Consider the following 20,832-nt stretch of genomic DNA (forward strand, 5'->3'; position numbering starts at 1 on the left):
CAAGCCTTTTGCCTCTCTTATGCCTGAGATTTCAAAGCCCAGCCCTGGCACCACAACAAACTACAAATCCCAGGATTCCATAGGACGGAGTGATGAGAGTGAAAGCAGTGTGCAGCAGCCTAAGTTTGCTTAATGCAGTTCTTAACATGGTGCACCTCTTGCCTACAGACTAGTCTCCCAGGCCCCAGCGGGGCCCTAGAGTCCTCGAGGGGCTTGGGAGAGGCTGTCTCCCAGGCCCAGCGAGGCCTTGGAGAAGGTTTAAAAATGTAGGACCTTTTTTTTGGTTAATTTCCTGGCCAGGAAATTTTTAAAAAATATCCTACATTTTAAGCCTTGTCCTACATTTTTTCCCAGTTTTGAAGTCCCCCGGGATGGCAACCCTAGTGTTAGGGAATCCTGGGAACTGCAGTTTATTGTGGCACCAGACCTCTCTGATAGAGCAGGCTAAATCTCTCACAAAACTACAGTTCCCAGAATTACCTAGCATTGAGCCAGGATAGATAAAACAGTCTCAAACTACAGTGTGTTTTGGACCTCTGTTACATATTTGGGGGTAGCTGTGTGTGGTGGCCATACAGCAAAATAAAGCAAAATCTGAAGTTTACAAAACCTGAAATGCAATAGCTTCTTTAAAGTTCAGGGAAGAACCAGATCAGATCTATCAGCTGCAAAGGGTGGAGAGACGAAAGGAGTATCTTGCAAGAAGGTGAAGCATGCTCAATAGAAATACATTGCAGTGCAACATTTTACTGCAGGGCCAAATCTTTTCACCTAAATAGATTGAAGCAAGGCTTCTTCTGGTCAGGTTGTCTGGCCTACTGTATGTAGCCAGTTAGCAACAGCAGGTTTCATTTAGAAACTGTAGTTGTCTGAATAAACCAAACAAGCAGTTTTATATGATACTATTTTTTTCAGTAAAACTCATGCAAAATAAGGAATATGAAATTAATGTATACTTTTATCATCTAAACTGGATAATGTTGGTGCTGTTGGAAAACCATCCTCTTGTAGGTTCATAGTTCCCTATTTCATCCTTGAGACCTTTTGGCAGGCTATATTATGCAAATAGCTGGCAAGCACCTTCAAGCTTTTGAAATATAACAGTCATCAGAAATTTAGAATAAAAAAATCAAGTCCTATCCTGTTAATAACAAGCAAACTGAGAAATGTTTAGGAGCTGGAGTTAAAATTAAACTATGGGAGAAAGCTGTGGGCTGGCTGAAGGTGAAACATCTTTGGGCTGATGTTTCTCTTTGTAGTTATGCATAAGGTATTGTATTTATGTCTATAGCTTCAGGGGGGTATGGACTTACCACATAGGTGTGTTTTGTACCATAGGTCAATGGCTTATTATAGCATTCTTGTGTAGGCTTTTTAAAACTGTTCTTGTTGTTTTTGTGTGCATTCAAGTCACTTCTGAATTATGATCTATCCTGGGGCTTTCTTGGCAAGATTTACCCAAGGGAGGTTGGCCATTGCCTTCTTCTTAGGCTGAGAGAGTGTGACTTACCCAGTGGGTTTCCATGCCTGGGCAGGGATTCAGACCCTGGTCTCCTGGACTCCTAGTCAAACACCAAAACCTCTAATTAATTACAGGCCGGTACAGACAGGCCAAAATAAAGCTGCTTCGGGTCACTTTGGAGGTATGCTGTTTAAATGACACATGCATCTTAAGGTGCCAAACCTGCGCTCCAGTCCTTAGGACTGGATCATGGCTTCGGCATGGCTTCTGGCATCATTTAAATAGCATACCTCCAAAGTGACCCGAAGCAGCTTTGTTTTGCCCTGTCTGTACGAGCCCTTTATTAGCTATATTTTTTTGGGGGGGAGTACTTTTTAAAACTGTAACTAAAAGTAACTAGCTGCTTTTTCAGTCCCTCTAATAGTAACTGTAACCAGCTATTTTTAAACGTAGTACTGTATTCCATTCTCATCCATTTCATTTCCCTCCTTCCTAATCATTAAACCTGAAAGAAACCTTATGACATCAAAGCTGAACTAATGGGTCAACACACACTTTTTTCTTATTCTTATTTCTTGTTTTCTTATTCTGTAAAAACAACGTGGCTCTAATTCAGCCTTTTTAGTGTTTTCCAATTTTGCATTCATTGTTTCCACTTTTTCTACTACAGCATTTCCATTTTAGAGGCAGAGCAGTGGCACCAGATGGAAGAAACATTCAAGATTCAGATGGGGGGGGGGGGCATGAAAACCACTATATTTAACGTTTTGTTGTTTAATTGCCATAGCTGATGTGTAACAGGCACTTGTCATTTTAAAACAGATTTAAATCTTAAAAGCAGTTTTCCTTGTAACAATTACTCTACTATCAATGTAGGAAACCTTTAGGAAATCACTACATTTTTGTTCTCTTTGTCAAATGGCACTATATTGTGTGTGTATGTGCCCTCAAATTTGCCTATAAGTTTACAGTGCCTTCATGAATTTCATAGTGTTTTCTTAGGTGATTTTGCCAGGTCCTTCCTCTGAAATATAGCCTACAATAGATGGTATTCATTGGCAGTCTCCCATCCAAGTACTAAGAAGGGCTGACCCTGCTCAGTTTCTAAGGTCAGACCATTAGTGAGCTTTGTCTGTGGGGCCAGAACATCAGCAGAACTGTCAAGTGGCAAAATGGGTATCATTACACCTGTTCTTTTTTTAATCTACATTTGAATGTGTTAAAGACAAACATCATTTGCTTTATTATTCAAAGCTAAGCACGGGTTCGTTGGTTGTTTTTAAATTGCTCTCCCACAAACTCTGATAAGCATCTTTCTCTCTTCTTCCATTTTCTGTTTAGAGAGATCTTGTAGCACCTCTGAGACTAACTGAAAGAAAGAAATTGCATGCTGCCAACTTCTTTCTTTCAGTTAGTCTCCAAGGTGTTACAAGAAGTACTGATTCTATAACACTGGTATATCTTTGAATTCTTCCTTTTTGTGTTGTTGTCTTCAAGTGGCCTTCAACCCATGGCAACCCTATGTAGGAGAGACCTCCAGGTTACCCTATATCCTGCCTGCTCAGCTCCTGTAGATTCATTCTTTGATTTAGTCTATCCCTCTGGAAATATGGGCTTCCTCTTTTCCAATTATCCTCCACTTTACCAAGCATTATAGTCTTTTCTAGTTTGTCCTTTCTTCTCATGATGGGGCCAAAATACAACAACCTCAGTTTAGTCATCCAAAAAAACAGTTATACCTTTATTGGCCAACCAAAGTGCACAAATTGCATGTTGCAAACTTTTAAAGCTCCACTGGCTTCTTCATCAGGTCAAAATGTTAAAAATCATACAAGGGGGGGAATTAAAATAAAATATGACAATGTTAGTCACAAGCCTCCATTTTGAAGATGTTTCTGTTCTCAGTCCAGGTATTACTGAAAGGGGATTCATGCAGGCTGGCCATGGATAGTTCAGATAGGAGTTTATAAAATTTCAATTAGCAAGGCAAAATAAAAAAGATGCTTGTCTTGAGATCCAAGTTGCCTCAGTCCTTCTCCAAGCCAAAACCTCCTTTGTAAGGTTGAGAGCCCTGGATTTCTAAGGAAGTCCTCAATGTTTACACATCAGGAAACATTTGTTGGTGCTGTTTTGGTAAAGCATGCTTACTTTTGTTGAAAGGTGAACCCTCAAATGGTGAAGTCCCAATCCTTTGGCCCACTGTATACATTTACAGTAACCATCTTTGCTTCCAGGGAGAGTTTGGGCATGATCTGCTCTAGGGCAAGGAATAATGGATTCAAGCTTGAGGAAGAGGGATCCCACCTCAGTATTAGGAATAACACACTCCCTTGGAGAGTGGTGGAGTCCCCTTCTTTGGAGGTCTTTAAACAGAGGCTGGATAGCCATCTGTTGGGGGGTGTTTTCAGTGTGTATTTCTACATGGCCCCCCCGACTAGACTGGATGACCCTTGAGATTTCTTCCAGCTCTGATCCTATAATTCAATGATCCACCCACTGGTCCTTTTAGCAATCCATGGTATGCATAGAACTTTTCTCCAGCACCACATTTCAAAGAGTTGATTCTCTTCCTATCAGCTTTCTTCACTGGCCAGCTTTCATAACCATACATAGAAACTGAAATTTACAAGACAATGGCATGGACAGTCCTAACTTTAGTATTCAGTGATATATCTTGACTCTTCAAAATCTTGTCTTGTTCCCTCATAGCTGCCAAGTCCTAGTCGTCTTCTGATTTCTTGACGGCAGTCTCCATTCTGATTAATGACTTAGCCAAGGTATGGAAAATCTATTTTTATCATCTACTTTAACATTATGTAAATAATCTGTGGTCATTATTTTTGATTTCTTAATGTTAACTGTAAACCTGCCTTTGCAGTTTCTTCCTTGACTTTCTTCACTAACATTCCCAGGCTTTGCTGTTTTCTGGTAGCAGAATCATAAAGTTAGACCATCAGGTCCAATCCCTTGCTCAGTGCAGGATCTCTAGCTAAAGCATTCACAGCAAGTAGCTGTCCAGACTCTTTTTGGAAATGTCCAGAGAAGGAGAACTCACCACCTCTCCAGGCAAGTGATCCCACTGCCAAGCCACTCTCACTGTCAAGACGTTCCTTCTAATGATCGATCAAAAGCTCCTCTCCTGTAGCTTAAAACCATTAGAACCAGTTCTGCCCTTATAGACAGAGAGAACAAGCCAGTACCCTCCTCTTTGTAGCAGCCCTTGAGGTATTAAAAGAGTACAATCATGTCATCCTTCAGCCTTCTCTTCACCAAGCTGAACATGTCCAGAGCCTTCCATTTCTCCTATGTTTTGTTCTCCATACCTCTTATTATCCTCATTGCCCTTTTCTGAACTTGCCCCCAACTTGCTACAACTTCCAATGTGTTGGCCTCCCTTTCCCAGTTTTGCATCATTTGCAAATTAGATAAGGATCCCTTCAACTCCATCATCAATCATTGATAAAAAATATTGAAGAGTGTTGCCCTGAGGACAGAATCCTGCAGCACTTGACTTGGACCTCCTTCCAGTCTGAAGCACTGCTACTGATGACAACTCTTTGAGCATGGTTTTCCAGCCAATTATGAATCCATATGATGGTGTTTCCATTTATTCCATATTTAGTTAGTTCTCTAATCAAATATCATATGGGACCTTATCAAGTGTTTTGCTGAAATCCAGTAAAATGACATCCATTATCTACTAAATCAGTGAACTGTCCAATCACATTGACTTTTTCAGATATTTCCCATTTTTCCCCTTTCCACTTTTTTCATTGCCAATAGCTTTCAAAAAGCAGAGCTTAATCCAGCATGTTAACATCAAAACACATAAAAATACTTACAATGTCTCATGGTGAAATATTAAGCAGTTACTGCACACATTCACAAATATTACCCCTATTGTTTTTGAAGTGGCTAAGAAGCGTATTGATTTATTACATTAATAACTCACTATTCCTTCTAGGAGCTCAAGGCAGCATTTTAGCTGCACATCAATTCACTCAAGGGCAACATGCAGGAATTTGAAACTAACACGAGTTGATGTAAAAGGACATTATATAAAGACAAGATCCAGCTAATCCAGCATTCAGTTGCCAGCAGCAGTCAAAGAGATGCCTGTGGCATCTTACAATCAGGGCATGGAACCAACAGGCAATTTCCCTGTAACTTCTAGTATGTGGTGTACTGAGATATACTGCTTCTCTACATGGAAATTCAGTTTCAGCTATCACAGATAATATAAACCTTATATTACATTAATACGTGTATAAGAAAAAAGGTACCTATACCTTTGGCATAGGCTAAACGTAGAATACTGGTCCTTAACTGCACAGTCATTGTTGGTTCAAAAGTGCAAGGAGAAACATTCTTAGCCAAACCAGTTAAGTACAAGATAGAATACTGTGTCCAGTTCTGGGCACCACAATTAAAAAAAGGATATTGAGAAAGTGAGCAGTTTTGAGGAGAGCAACCAAAATGGTGAAGGGTCTGGAAACCATGCCTTATGAGGAAAGACTTAGGGAGCTGGATATGTTTAGCCTGGAAAAGAGATGGCTAAGAGGTGATAGATAGCCCTGTTTAAATATTTGAATGTGTGACACATTGAGGATGGACCAAACTTGTTTTCTGCTGCTCCAGAGAACAGGACCCGGAACAATGGATGCAAGCTCCAGGAAAAAAGATTCCACCTGAACATTAGGAGGAACTTCCTGACAGTAAGGGCTGTGCGACAGTGGAATAAACTCCCTTGGAGTGTAGTGGAATCTCCTTCCTTGGAGCTGTTTAAGCAGAGGCTGGATGGCCATCTGTCGGGGATGCTTTGATTGAGAGTTCCTGCATGGCAAGGGATTGGACTGGATGGCCCTTGTGGTCTCTTCCAACTCTATGATTCTATGATTCTATGAAATAGAACATCACAATGTAATTGTGTAAGGTGAAAGGTCCCAGACAGTTACTTCTGTGAGTGAGCTTTGAGGAGTCTAGGGAAGCAGCTGAGAGCTTTACAGCTATACAACTACTGAAGGAAAACAGTTGCTCTCTGAATTCTGCTTTCTTGTGCACCACATTACACCTCCAGATCAGGGTGATCAGATGTCCTCCTTTTCCAGGACATGTCCTATATTTCAACCTTCTGTCCAGGAGGAATTAATTTTCTTCCATTTTGAGCATGACTGAGAAGCATGAATTTATCTTTATAGGAGTGTTTTAGCTTCTTCTTCTTTTTGGTAATCTCCTACAGTTCTATTGAATGCCCTACATTTTATCTTGCCTATTCCTTCTTTGTGGTTATGACATCTAGTGAGCCTGCTTCAGTTGGGGAGTTCAAAGCCTCAATCTGTAACATGAAATACTAAAGGAGAGGGATGTAAGGCCTAAAAAACAAGATTATTATGAAGTGGATTTGTAATGTATTGCCCAAAGGAGATCAGTACTGTATCTGTATTCACACTGACAACAGCACTCTACAGTTTGAGGGCATGAAAATCTTGATCACTTCATCAGATGCACCTAATGAAGTAGACTCAGTCTATAAAAGCTTAGGCTTCTTTCTCTTTCTCTCAATTATTCCTTTCTCATATTGTCCCCAGAGTGTTTTGACTGCAGATGCCGCAGAAAGCAGCCAGGTTATATATAGTAGGGATTCAGGGGAAACAACTAGTTTGCATTCACTATCAATGCTGCAATCCTACATCCCTTGGAGTGGACATGATGATGCTTTCTAGCAAAAAAGCATGAATAGAATTACACTTGTCCCTCCACATTCGCTGGAGTTAGGAGCACAGGACCACTGTGAATGTGGGAAAATTGTGTTTTTACCTGAGAGAACACCCCTCTCTAGGAATCTCTAGGTCTCCATTGCAACTCTGTGGTGACAATCTGCCAGACATTGACCACAGAATTGCACTGGAGGAGCTACAATTGCCTAGTGGAGGGTTCTCTATAGGAATCTCTAGGTCCTCCATTGCAACTCTGTGGTTGACATTGCCAGCATTGACCACAGAATTGCACTGGAGGGGCTACAATGCCTAGTGGGGGTTCTCTATAGCATCTCTAGGTCCTTCAATGCGATTTTGGTTTTAAGTGCCATGGTCGCGCTAATCCATCCGCCAAGTTCAAGCCTTATGTGGGGGTGGTGCGTACAACAATCCCATCCCCCCAGCAATCCTTTATTGGGACAGCCGGTTGTCGTTTTGTGGATTGTGGTGTTTGTACTTTGGGATGGCCGTGTGAGTGCAGTGGTTTGGGGTTGGACTGCCTGCCCGCTTGGCCTGGCCCACTTTGGGCGGACTTGAAGAAATTTGAACGTGCCCGAAGCTCACTCTTAAATGTAATGTGTGCTTCTTCCTTGTGTTGTCCACATGGAGACATTTTGACTTCCTCCTGGCAGAGGGCTGATTGGCTGGGGGGTTACTTGTTACTTGAAGGGATGGTGAGATATCTTAAAGTGCTTAAGGCGTAAGGAGTACGGGAAGGGGTCAAAAGTGAGGAGGAGGGAAAGGTAGATAAGGAAGGAGAAAAATAAAGGACTTGAAACGGTTGGAGTGAGGTAGAGAAGAAACATATGTTAGGTGAAACACAAGGTGTAAAATAGAGAAAGCAATAATTAAAAAGGTAAAAGAAAGAAAAGCTAGTAAGGATGTGCAAAGGCACTAAGATGGTGTAGGAGCTACCAAAGCTAGAGGTAAGAGAAGGAAAGGGAAGGGAGGAGAGAAAAGGAGATAAGGGCAAAAAAAAGAAGGGTAGAAGTAAGAGAAAAGAAGAAAAGAAGAAGAATCAGGAGGAAAAACAGACAGGAATGGCAGATAAGGAGAAAGAAAGGTCTGGGGTTGTCTTAAGAAGTAGATGATGCTAGTATATGTATCATTGGTAACAATATGCAAGGTATGCTTTTTACGCTTTCTTGTGCTGCTCTCAAGATAGTGTAGTTGTATAGATATATGGGTGCTTCTGAACAGTTCTTCTACAGTTCCTCACAAAACTGCAACAAGAAGTGTTTTGACATCCCTTCTGGCCACACTGCGAATTAATGCTGTTTCATGCCGCTTTAACTGCCATGGCTCCATCTTATGGAATCTGGGATTTGTAGTTAGAAAGTACTGAGAAGCAAATGAGCTACAAAATATGTGCCATGGTTATTTGCTTATTAGTTTTTAAAAGAAATAAGAAAGATTATGAAAAAAAGGCAAGAAAATAAAATCAACCCCTCCTGGACAGAAGGCTGGGATGGAGGACATGTCCTGGGAAAGGTGCCGTTTGTGGTCACCTGTTTCCACCAAATAATACACCTATATAGTGTGTGTGGTTATACATATTATATATATAGGGTGTGTGTGTGTATGTGTATATATATATATATATATATATTAGTGTATATATAATATTTTTATATCTATATATATATTGTGTGTTATATATCTATATATGGTGTTTTTGTTTGTTTTTGGGGACCGTTGTGCTACACGGAGGCGGGATATAATAAAATGTATATTATTTTTATTATTGTTTGTGTTGTGGTTCTCACAGAGGTTTGTGGCCTACTTAAGAAGTGACCGGTGAGGAGGGCTCCAAAGAGCTTTGTTACTAGGACCTTAGAGTCAACCGCAACAGCCCCTTCAGAGAGCCCCCCTCCTCCTATGACTCCTCTCCTCTCAATGCCTAAAAAGGGGGCCAAACAAGCCGAGGAGGAGGAGGAGAGGAGAGGGAGGAGCGAACCACTGCTTCCCAAAGAGAGGGGGGTGGTTTTGTCTTGCCCCTTCCTGTCTCTCCTTCCTTCCAGCTGAAGGGGGCAAAGGATAAACTGGAGTGGGAAGGAGAAGAGAGACGTTTATGTTTCGTGTATGTTTATTCGTTTTTCTCCCATCCTCCCCTTTTTATAAGAGCCACTTGGTACGCGCCGAACGGAGGACAGAGCAGTAGTAGTTGGCGCGCGCACGCCTGTGCCTGTATTTATGTTCCTCCTCTATGTAAGTCTATGGCGGCGGCGGGGCGCGCGACAGAAAGATCGAGCGAGGCGAGCGAGCCCGGCGCTGCCGTTGTTGTGTTAGCAGCCTTGATGCAGCAGCAGAGCGAGCGGGGGCTGGAGAGGACAAGAGGTGTTGTTGTTGTTGTTGTTGTCAGCGTCGTCGGGGAGGGGGGCGAGGTGCTGGATGGTGTGGTCTCTCGCTGTCTCTGTAGGGTTGGTGGCTGCACCACTGCTGCTGCTGCTGCTGCTGTGCTGCTGTTGCTGCTGCTGCTGCTACTGGGGTCTTGTGCGCCGTGCGCGGAGGAGGGCTAGGTCGCGCGACTGGAGCGAGGGAGGGGGGCGGTTTGGCTGGCGTCGTTGAGGAGAGGGAGGAGAGAGGAGCAGCCTGTGGCGAATGAAGAACCTCGATGAGGGAGTTTCTTCCCGCCAAAAGGGGAGAGAGGAAGATGAGGAGAACGGTTGGCCCTGAGAAAGAGGGGGAGGGGAGGAGGAGAGCGGTTTGCTGGGGAGACGCCTGAAGATGAGATGAGAGATATATAAGAGTATAAGAGAGAGAGTATAAGTATATATATTATATATATATATATATATATATTTCTATATTATATATATATCTGTATATAATCTAGATATATAAGGATTCCTTAGATATATATAGAGGGAGAGGTAGGGGGAGAGAAGAAATTATATATATTTATATATATATTTTGCAAATATACAGGTGAGGTTTGTGTGTTTGTGTAGGCTTATCTGAGTATTAGTTGTATATGAGTATATAGTGTGTATATCTATATGTATATAGTGTGTGTGTGTGTATTATATACATATGGTGAGGTGAGGTTGATGGTATGTTTGTGACTAGAGTATATAGCGCATATATATATTGTGTGTATATATATATATATGATGAGGTGAGGTTTGTGTGTAAGTCTGTATATGAGTATATAGTGCATGTGTGTATATATATATATAGTGTGTATGTGTATATATGGTGAGGTTTGTGTTGTATGTGTAGGTCTATATATGAGTATATGGCATATATATATATAGTGTGTATATAACAGTATATGGTGAGGTGAGGTTTGTGTGTATGTGTATGTCTATATGAGTATATAGTGTGTGTATCTATATAGAGTATTATGTGTGTATAGCGCCGTGGTTTACCTTGATGTTGCTCTGTTTTACCTTTCCTTCTCTTTTCCTTCTTTCCTTCCTTCTTCCTTCCTTCCCTCCCTCTTCCCTTCCCCTTTAGGATCCTCCGCACTGAGAACCTCGTTCTTTGCTGAAACTCGAAAACTCCCTCTGCTGCTGCGTCCTCCACTCTCCTCCTCTGCCGGACCACAGGGCATCATGACTCGCGATTACAAATTACAAGCCTGGGGACCTGATCTTCGCAAGATGAAGGCTATCCCCATTGGCCAGCCCGGGTAAGGCGCTCACAACAACCACAGCAACAGTAACAACCTCTGTCCATCCATCATCATCTATCATCCAACACTGCCTCCTTTCCCCCATATCCTTGTGGAAACGCCACATTTGCGTTGTTAGCTTACACATCGTAAACTGCTTAGAGGGTGCTTACGCGCATGATATAAGCGGTATAGAAATCTGCTATTGCTATCTGATGCCCAGTTCCCCCTCCACACACACACACGCAAAAATGCATTAACAACACCTCCCAGCCTCCTCCATGCCTCCTTTACACACACACACACACACACAACACACCACACACAAAAATGCACTTGTCCTCCTCTCGAAGAAAGCTGGGCTCTTGTTTTTGTAGGATTCCTCCTCTCCTGGTCCAGCATCATATGGAGGGAGAGTGGAAGTTGTATGTGTTTGTGTGGGTGTTTTTGTCACTGGAAGTGACTTCCAACCACATGCAGATGCCACATGTTGTTTTCTTCCCTTCATTTATGGATGGGTTTGGTTGCCCTTATCATACAAACAGCCTCCAATGGCACAGTTAATATTTCTATTCGCTTTTGAGAAAAAGGAGCCTTCTTACTTTCGTGATCAAAACCTTAATTATCTAAATCAGTGTCTCCAAACGTGCTCTTTAAGGATTTTGACTTCCAGCTCTCTTAAAGGGCACAATTTGGGGAGCCCTGGTCTAAATAAAGTGGTTGTTCGTTATACCTAATATTTGGGTTAGATATTTAATGCAGGTTTATTTGGTCGGTGACTTAAAAAAAAAAGAAGTTTTAAATGTTGTAATCTTTGAAAGCCATAATCTTTGAAATATTGAGAGAGGCAACTGATCTTTTGCGAAGGGGTTAAAGAAACCAGTTAGATGTAGCCTGTCTGAACCTTCAGACAGCTGACCAGTAAGGAGGCATGACTTGCATCCCTAGAATTGTCATTCCTCCAGTTGTTGGGCTTTGGACTACAACAGCCCTAGCCAGTATTGTTGTGCCTCCAAGTCGTCTCTGATTTATGGGGACCCTAAGGTGACCTTAGGCAGAGCGTGGAAAACGGGGGAGTCTTGGAGATGTCTCATCCACAGGGTCGCCATGAGTTGGGATCCACTGAAGTGCAGTTAACAACAACAAGGTAAAACTATCGTAGGGTTTTATTGGTAGATTTGTTCAGAGGAGGTTTCCTTGCTTTCTTGAGGTGGAGCTAGTCATAGTAAAAAATGCTGAGGTTGCAGTTTAGTAACACCTGCGGGCTGCATGGTTCCTACTCATACCCCCTCTGTTGATAATCCCAGTTTGATCTGGTTGGGATTCGCAGTTGAATTTAAGACTGAGATCTGGGATTTGTAGCCCCTTCCATCCAATGGAGGGAACCATTGTTCGGTGTAATGTAATGAAAGAGGCTATGGAAGCCAATTAATTTTTACCAAAGCCTATACAGTGGGTGCTTGGTTATTCTCGGGGCTCGGTTCCAGTACCTCCATTACAAAATCCATGGATAATCAGGGTCCCATTATATACAGTGGTGTAGCGAAATGTCCCTTATATAAAATAGAAAAATCCAAATGTACTTTTTGGATTTTTTTAAAATAATTTTTTTAGGCTGTGACAGTTGAACCCGGGATGCAGACTGTACTGATTTACGTTAAATGTAGCAAACTCTGCGTGATTATTTTTAAAGCCTGCATCCAGCACTTGAGCGCACCAAGGATGGGATCTGAGCATGCTTCCAGTGGCCACAAAATAAATGGATCATACTGGTTTCTGACGCCCCATATTTACCCAACTATATCACTCTTGTCCGTGAACTCTTTGTAAAAAATATGACCAAGCATGTCATGGCCCTGGTTAAAAAATAAAAAAGCAACCCCAGAACATCATTCTGCTGACTTTTGCTCTTTGATTATTCTTGTCTGAGCCATCATCAAAAATCACTGATTCCAGGAGCATGTGTTCTCATATGTTCCAGGAGACAACATTAATGAATGTGAAATTCATATGTTGTTTTGAGTGTTTCTCTGGGACATGGTTGCTCCATATGAAAAGCCTTCCAAGATTCCTGTTTTTTGGTGTTGTTCGTTTTTGACATCTGTTTGCCGCAAAAAATGAAAAGTCATTTGGCCTGTTACAGACTGCCAAATAAAGCTGCTTGGTCTCTTTGGAGGTATGCTGTTTAAATGATGCATGCATCCTAAGAATCCGGAAGCTGCACATAAAGCTGCACTCCAGTGCTTAGGAATGGAATGTGGCTTTCCTGAGCTCCAGACTGTAGGACTCATGCATCATATTTAAACAGCATACAGTAGTCCCTCGGGTTACGAAATTATTCGTTCCGCCGCTCCGTTCGTTAACCCGTAGTATTCGCAACCCGAAAAGGCTTTCCGTTAGCGGCTGGAAAGCCGTAGCCCCGCTTTGCGTTTGAATTTCGTCCACGCCGAAAAAAATTCGTAACCCGAAAAAAACTCGTAACCCGGAACAGTTTTTTCCAATCTAACTTTTGTTTCCCGGAAAATTTCGTAACGCGATCAATTCGTTCCCGGGGTACCACTGTACTTCCAAAGAGACTCGAAGCAGCTTTATTTTGGCAGTCTGTAACAGGCCTTAGTTTGTTAAGATTAGTACAGATCCAAAGACAGGTCAAAAACAAGCCATGGACTCTGTTCTTGGTTTGTTGGAAAGAACAAACAAACCAGAACGATTAGCTGCTCCTGGGTTCACAGGACCTGATAAGCAAAGCCGTTGGTTTAGCTTTCCCCCTGTAAATGGAAGCAGTCAAGCAGATGCATCAGTCCACAGCTTCATCCCTGATAAGGCAGGTTTCTGGGGATACTGTATATTTGTGCACAAAAGTGGAAGCAGGTAATTGTGTCAGTGATATGAAAACATTTTGGTGAGTCTGTCTATAAACAAAACGTAATAGTCACTCTAAATAATCAGTGCCAAGTATGATATACAGTTCTAGAATCATAGAATCATAGAGTTGGAAGAGACCGCAAGGGCCATCCAGTCCACCCCCTGCCATGAGGAAATCCAGAATCAAAGATCGTCGACAGATGGCCATCCGCCTCTGTTTGAAGACCTCCAGGAGGGAGACTCCACTACACTCCTAGGAAGTGTGTTCCACTGTCGAACAGCCCTTACTGTCAGGAAATTCCTCCTAATGTTGAGGTGGGAATCTCTTTCTGTAGCTTGCATCCATGCTCGGGTCCTGTTCTCTGGAGCAGCAGAAAACAAGTTTGCTCCTCCTCAATATGAATCCCTCAAGTATTAAATAGGGCTATCAATCACCTCTTAACCTTCTCTTCTCCAGGCTAAACATCCCCAGCTCCTGAGTCGTTCCTATAGGGCAAGGTTTCCAGACCTTCACCCTTTTAGTCGCCCTCCTTGGACACGCTCCAGTTTCTCAATGTCCTTTTTGAATTGTGGCGCCAGAACTGGACACAATATTCCAGGTGGGGCCTGACAGAGCAGAATATAGTGGCACTTTACTTCCCTGGATCTAGATACGATACTTCTTTGATGCAGCCTAAAATCGCATTGACCTTGTTAGCTGCCGCATCACACTGTTGACTCATGTTCAACGTGGTCTATGGACTCCTAGATCCCTTTCACTGTTGTCTCCTTAAGCAGGTGTCTCCATCCTATATCTGTGCTTCATTTTTGCCTAAGTGCAGTACCTTACATTTCTCCCTGTTGAAGTCATTCTGTTAGCTCTGGCCAGCTTCTAGTCTATTCAGGTCATTTGAATTTTGATCCTGTCTCTGGGTATTAGCTATTCCTCCTAATTGTGTCATCTGCAAATTTGAAGTATTCCCCAATTTTTTCTCCAATCATGATAAAGATGTTGAACAGTACTGGGCCAAGGACAGAGCCCGGGACCCACTGGTTACTTCTCTCCAGGATGAAAAGGTGCCATTGTTGAGCACCCTTGGGTTCGACGGTCAACCAATTACAAATCCACTTAACAGTGCCTTGTCAGCCCACATTTTACAAGCTTGTTTGTGCGATGTCATGGGGAACCCTGTCAAAGGCCTTACTGAAATCAAGATACAGTATACTATTCCACAGCATTCCCTTCATCTACCAAGCTGGTAATTTTATCAAAGAAAGAGATTAGATTTGTCTGGCTGACTTGTTTCTCTGACCCATGTTGACTTTTTGTGATTATGGCTTGGCTTCTAGATGTTCACAGACTCTTTGTTAATATTGCTCCAGAATCTTTCCTAGTACTGATGTCAGACTAACTGGACGATCATATTGTTGGGATCCTTTTTTTCCCCTTTTTGAGTGGGGACAACGTTTGCCCTCCGCCAGTCTGCTGGGATCTCTCCTGTTTCCAGGAGTTTTCAAAGATTATTGCCATTGGCTCCGATATTACATTAGCCAGTTTTTTCAATACCCTTGGATGTAGCTCATCTGGTCCTGGAGACTTAAATTATTTAGGTTAAACAGGTATTCCTGTACTATTCTTTACTTATTTTGTGCTGAAATTCCCCTTTCTGTCCTCGCTCATTTCCTCAGGTTGAGCACCTTTGCCTTTTCTGAGAAGACTGAGGCAAAGAAAGTGTTGAGTAATTCTGCCTTTTCTTGTCTCTTGTTAGCATTTGCCATCTTCTCCACCATGGCCCTACGTTTCCTTCTTCTTCCTTTTGCTTGCGGACATATCCAAAAAGCTTTTTATTGTTCTTAACTCTCCTAGCAAGCCTGAGTTCATTCTGTGCTTTGGCTTTTCTGACCTTATCTCTACACTTGCTAGCTATTGTTTGAATTTGGTGATTTCCCCATTTTTCCATTTCTTATACATGTTCCATTTAAAATTTAGCTGAGCTGAAAGTTCCTTGGTCATCCATCCTGGGTTCTTGCGACATCTCCCATTTTTCTTTCTCACTGGAACTGTTTTAATTTGTGCCTTCAGTATCTCCCTTTTGAGAAACTCCCATCCATCTTGAACTCCCTTCTCTTTTAGTATTCCTGACCATGGGATCGCCCCCAGTATTTCTCTAAGTTTACTGAAATCCGCTCTCCTGAAGTCTAGAATGCGTGTCTGACTATGCCTGGCTTCTCCTTTCCATTGTATAACAAACTCCAGGAGAACATGGTTACTTCCACCTAAGGATCGCACCTCTTGCACTTCATTAACCAAGTCATCCTTGTTAGTTGCTTTTCCCCTCAGCTGATATTCACCAATTCTGATATATTTGGGTTTGACTGGCTGGTGTGAGATAAATTAAGGGATTCCGTATATAATGATGGCTACTAAAAGGTCCATGCCAAAACTGTTTTGTATTCCATTGTAGCATCAGGTTTGAATAGTTGCATACATTTCAAAATTGAAACAGGATACCAATATGAGTGCTATTGAGAAGGAGGCTTTGTAGAAATTTTATGTCAAAAAGCATGATTCATGCTTAGAAATCATGAGGACCCATGTCTAGAATATTGGGCTCTGGTGTCTCAGGAGCATGGAGTCAGATGAAGTTTGTGACTTGTTAAATTGTCATAGTTTCAGCAGGAACTGGTTTGAGAGGTTTTTAAGTTGAGAATGGTTTTAAAAATAATTTCTTCTGTCTCTTTTGCTCATTTGACTAAGTAGATTTTAAAGGAATAATTTGTGTCTTTGATCTTCTGTGCTGAGGTCTAGGGGCTTTCCTTATTTGGTCCCCCAGATATTCTGGATCTATGATTTTTTCTGTGTTTTTTACTCAAACCCACAAATCATAGTTATACCAAATATTATTATTTTTTGCCTTTAGGTGGATGAAGTTCCTGATGGAGCAGTCAAACCACCTACAAATAAGATGCCTATATTCTTTTTTGGCACTCATGAAACGTAAGTACTATGGATGGAAAGCCATACTAGTTTTGATAGAGTTTCGTGGCTGTAGAAGTATGGATTATATAAAGAGTCTTTACCAATATTAATCTTTATCCTGGAGCACATAAGTGAGCATGTGAAGAAAATGAACTCAGGCTAAACTCAGTGGAGCCAATGGTTTCTAGACACTAGTTTCAAGAATCTTAGTTTCTTAGGTTCAGATTCCAATTAGTTAACCTGCTTTACATTGTCCTTGTGGTTATGGCCTTGCCCACAAACAAAACATGTGCCAGGAAGGGGAGGCTGTGTCACTCTTGAGTGAGTGAAACTGCTGCCTGACTTTTAGTTTGTGATGAGAACAGAAATGAGGACTTCTCTGCTGCCCTGGCCATTGAGGAGATGTCCTGGACCAGTGGTTTCCAACCTGTGGTCCTCCATTTGTTTTGGACTTCAGATCCCAGAGGCTGCAGCCAATTGGGCCAACAGGAATTATGGGAGCTGAAGTTCAAAACATCTGGAGGATCAAATGTTAGGGGAACCACTGTTCTAGACTGTAAATGAAGCTGAAAATCAGAGAAACAGAGCTGTCTTGCTCACTTACCTTCATTTCTCATTCTTTAGTATCCCTTAAATTATTCTAAAAGGTTATGTTTCTCATTATTGAAAAGGAAGAAATATTTTGGTTGGAGGCAATGTTCACCTACATAGAAATATATTATAGAAAAGGAGTTTGGTTATTACTGGATTAGGCCTTTCATAAATCTTTCAGTCTTGTTTGTAGCAAAAGCAGTAGCATCAGTGTCAAAGCAGAATAAGGTATCAAGATTTGTGATCCAGGGGCATTGCCACATTTTGTAATACAGTTCTTTTTTAGTTACTCTGTAATTTGCCTGATGCTACAGTATTATTTCTGAAATGGAGTTAGATCTATACATATTACTTGAATGTGGATATGCATGTGTGTGTGGTGCTATAACATATAAATGTTTGTTTCCAGCCCTTCCATAATAACTCTAACCTTGAATTGGTCTTTTTCATCGCAGTAACATTGCCAGGCCTAGTAAAATCTCAGTTATGTTAGAAATTCAAGCATTTTATAAATACATACATACGCACTTTTTTCCATGTGCATTTTGTAGTGCAGTTTCAAACTTATTAACAATCTATTTAGATTTCATATTTCATAATTTATTTTCATTCTTGTGTGTCTCACCCTCAAGATGCTGAATGATTTCTACAGTTTGGCTTCCTAGTTCATAGAGATCCTTAGATTGCTTTTGGGCTGTTTGAGAGTTTATTATCCAAGTTTGTATTCTCTGTAAAAATTGCTACCTAGCTTTCCTTATTCCTCTAATGATTTGGGAATAAATGGTGCTGGGGACATGGATTATCCCAGCTGCCAACCTCTGAGAGGGCTTCTAGTATTTTCCCACAGATATTGTTTTTTATCTGGAGTACTTGGTGAGGCATTTGTCAAGAGCCTTTTCAAAAATAAGTTAGAAGCCATTTAAAGATATTCTTATAGGATAAATATAAAAACAATAGCCCCTTTGAAAACAGCTGTTTTAATAAGAAATTTATTAACACAATGGATAGAATACAGAGTACATATAGAATATTTAAGTCTTTCCTTTCTTTTATAGAGCATTTTTGGGACCAAAAGATATATTCCCCTATGCTGAAAATAAAGAAAAATATGGCAAGCCAAATAAAAGAAAAGGATTTAATGAGGGATTATGGGAAATAGACAACAACCCCAAAGTTAAATTTTCTACTCAGCAGGTAAGTTCCATATTATGATATATTCCTACTGGATTCCTGTTCAATTGAGTATCAGCTCCAACTCTCTAGTTAACTACACTGGCATTGTTGAGATGCTGGCTAAAAATCCTGTTGCTTTCCTGCCCTGGTATAGCCCATGATTACAGAAGCATAAATGCCTTTAAAGATGTTGCAGAACAAGGCATCCTTTGCTCCCCAGGTGTCACCACTGCCCCAGGTACTGATTGGCCATGGAGGTCCATCCAGGAGCTCTCAGTTTGTCCTTGTGCATTGGGACTGAAGAAATGGCTTCCACCCTTATTTGGGGTGAGGTGGGGACAGTAGGTTCTTCTCCCCCATGTGCACAAGTACAACCAAGCGATTCCTAGGTGCACTCCTAGGGCTAATTCACTGTTGGATGGAATCACTCCTGGGAGCCCCCATCTCCTCTTTTGTACCCAGAGAAGAAGACGACATTCTTGTTCCTCAAGCGCTGCCATAGGTCCCCTGATGGAGATTAATGAATTTATGCCATCAGTCTTGTGGGATCTCAGCCATTATCTTCTAGATGAATATGTTACCATATTCTGCTACAAGTAGTGGTGGGTAGGACAGATTTCCATATAGTCTTGTATTTTTACATACTGTTTGACATTCCCATCTCACCACTTAGGCTTCCAGTCCTTCTTGGAATAGAGTGTGCCCGCGTCATACACAGCTTTCAGCATACGCTGAAAGCCGCGCAGGAAGAAGGGGCAATGCTTCCCATAGGGAACAGTGGGGCACGCACCCATGGCATGCACACATCGCCGCCTATGCAAGCCCCATTCATTTAAATGGGGCTCAAGCATGGGTGGAATTTGCTTTACACGGGGAGTACGGAACGGATCTCCCGCATAAAGTAAGGGCGCACTGTATCTGCTTAACTTTTAGCAAATAAGTAGATCACCACCTCCTGACACTGTCTTAAGATTTCTTGAGTTTTTCCTTAGGAAGGGTGGCTTTGGCCAAAGTAAATTAGGAACACAGATGTTGGAATGTGGGTGAATGATATCCAGTATAGATTTTGACAGGATTGTAGACAAGGCAAGAAGTAAGTTCTTGAAGTATATAGACTTGAGAGTGGAGGTGGGGGCTTGGTTGTATCGTTTAGAGAAGAGCGATTCAAAGTGGTGGTCCATAAACAAATGCCAGCCCAGACGCCACTGGGTACCAATTCCTGGCAAGTTTCCAGGAAAGAAACTATTGTAGCCATTGGGTGCAATACAGTACTGATCCCTGACACACTGGGAAAAAAATCAGTCTGTCCCCCAGTCAGGTAACATGAGATGCACTGGCTTCATGCTGCCCTGCTGCCCACACGGCAGCCGGCTTCCAGGCGCTCCAGCAGTGGTGTTTAGACACCGCAAGAGCTCCATAAAGCCACAACGGGGTGGGAAAAGTTGGCTTTTTGCCGCTTCCTTTTAGGTTGGCAAAAAGGTGGATTGGTGCTGTGGTGTGTGGTTGCCACATCCCCAGTCTGACTTTCTCAGGGACAACTTCAGGCTGCTCCCTTGCGGCAGTCTGTTTCATCTGTTTGTTTTCCAGTGCAATTCTAAGTACATTTAGTGAAACATAAACTCCATAGAGCTTAGTTAAGTAATAAACTCTACAGAGCTTAGTTAAGTAAGCATGTTTAGAATTGCCCTGTATATTAGGCAAGGTATTCTGTACTGTGTTGTGTTCCTATACCATGTCTCAAAATCTGACATAGAGTGGGCATTATCAGATTGTTTAAATACAACTCGAATGTTATTTTAAAATCATTTCCTTTGAGACATATTGATGTTCTTGTGCCTTTACTGCTGATTTATTTATGTGGATGGTATTATGCTTGTCTGCAGTCCCAGCCAGCTATTAACACTGAAGGTGTTAAAGAAACTCCTCAAGATAGTAGTCTAGATACTACAGAAGAAAATGAACAAAAAATGGGGCCCAAGCGGAGAAAATCTACTTCTCTTAAAGTAAGTCATCATAAATCAACAGTTTTTAAAAGAGTTGCTTTCTGGAGGAAGTTTTACTGAATAATAAGATTATCAGTGGTAATACGACAAATAATTAGGTTGAAAGTTATACATGTAATGGGTAGATAATTTAAAGCTTTAGTTAATGAGAATGATGCAGAGTTTTATACTAATTGTGTAATGAATGAAGAAAATGATCTTTTTTCTAATCTTGTAGAACCTTTTGTTAAAGTTGTAGTCCTACACCATTTTCTCTGGTAGTAAGCCTCATTGGACTATATGGAACATACCTCTGAGACGTGTTGACTTGTGCTTTAAATATACTGGGGTTCTCCTCTTAATTTCAGTATCTTAGCTTATTAGAGTGATCTTTTTAACATGTACATATTAAAATACTTCTAGAACTG

The 20,832-nt window shown here is 41.6% G+C and overlaps 1 protein-coding gene across 1 annotated transcript in view; it reads left to right on the top strand.

Moving 5' to 3' along the window:
* Positions 1-10,785: 10,785 nt before the first annotated feature.
* The window catches only part of PSIP1 (PC4 and SFRS1 interacting protein 1), a gene marked incomplete at its 5' end in the record, with an annotated part of 32,026 nt that continues 21,979 nt past the window's right edge, over positions 10,786-20,832 (top strand). The window contains 5 exon segments of the mRNA XM_042447747.1: positions 10,786-10,823; positions 10,825-10,852; positions 16,600-16,676; positions 18,305-18,443; positions 20,306-20,425. Of these exon segments, the coding sequence (XP_042303681.1) occupies positions 10,786-10,823; positions 10,825-10,852; positions 16,600-16,676; positions 18,305-18,443; positions 20,306-20,425 (402 nt within the window).

Source organism: Sceloporus undulatus, chromosome 2 (assembly GCF_019175285.1).
Source record: "Sceloporus undulatus isolate JIND9_A2432 ecotype Alabama chromosome 2, SceUnd_v1.1, whole genome shotgun sequence".
NCBI classification, from domain to species: Eukaryota; Metazoa; Chordata; class Lepidosauria; order Squamata; family Phrynosomatidae; genus Sceloporus; species Sceloporus undulatus.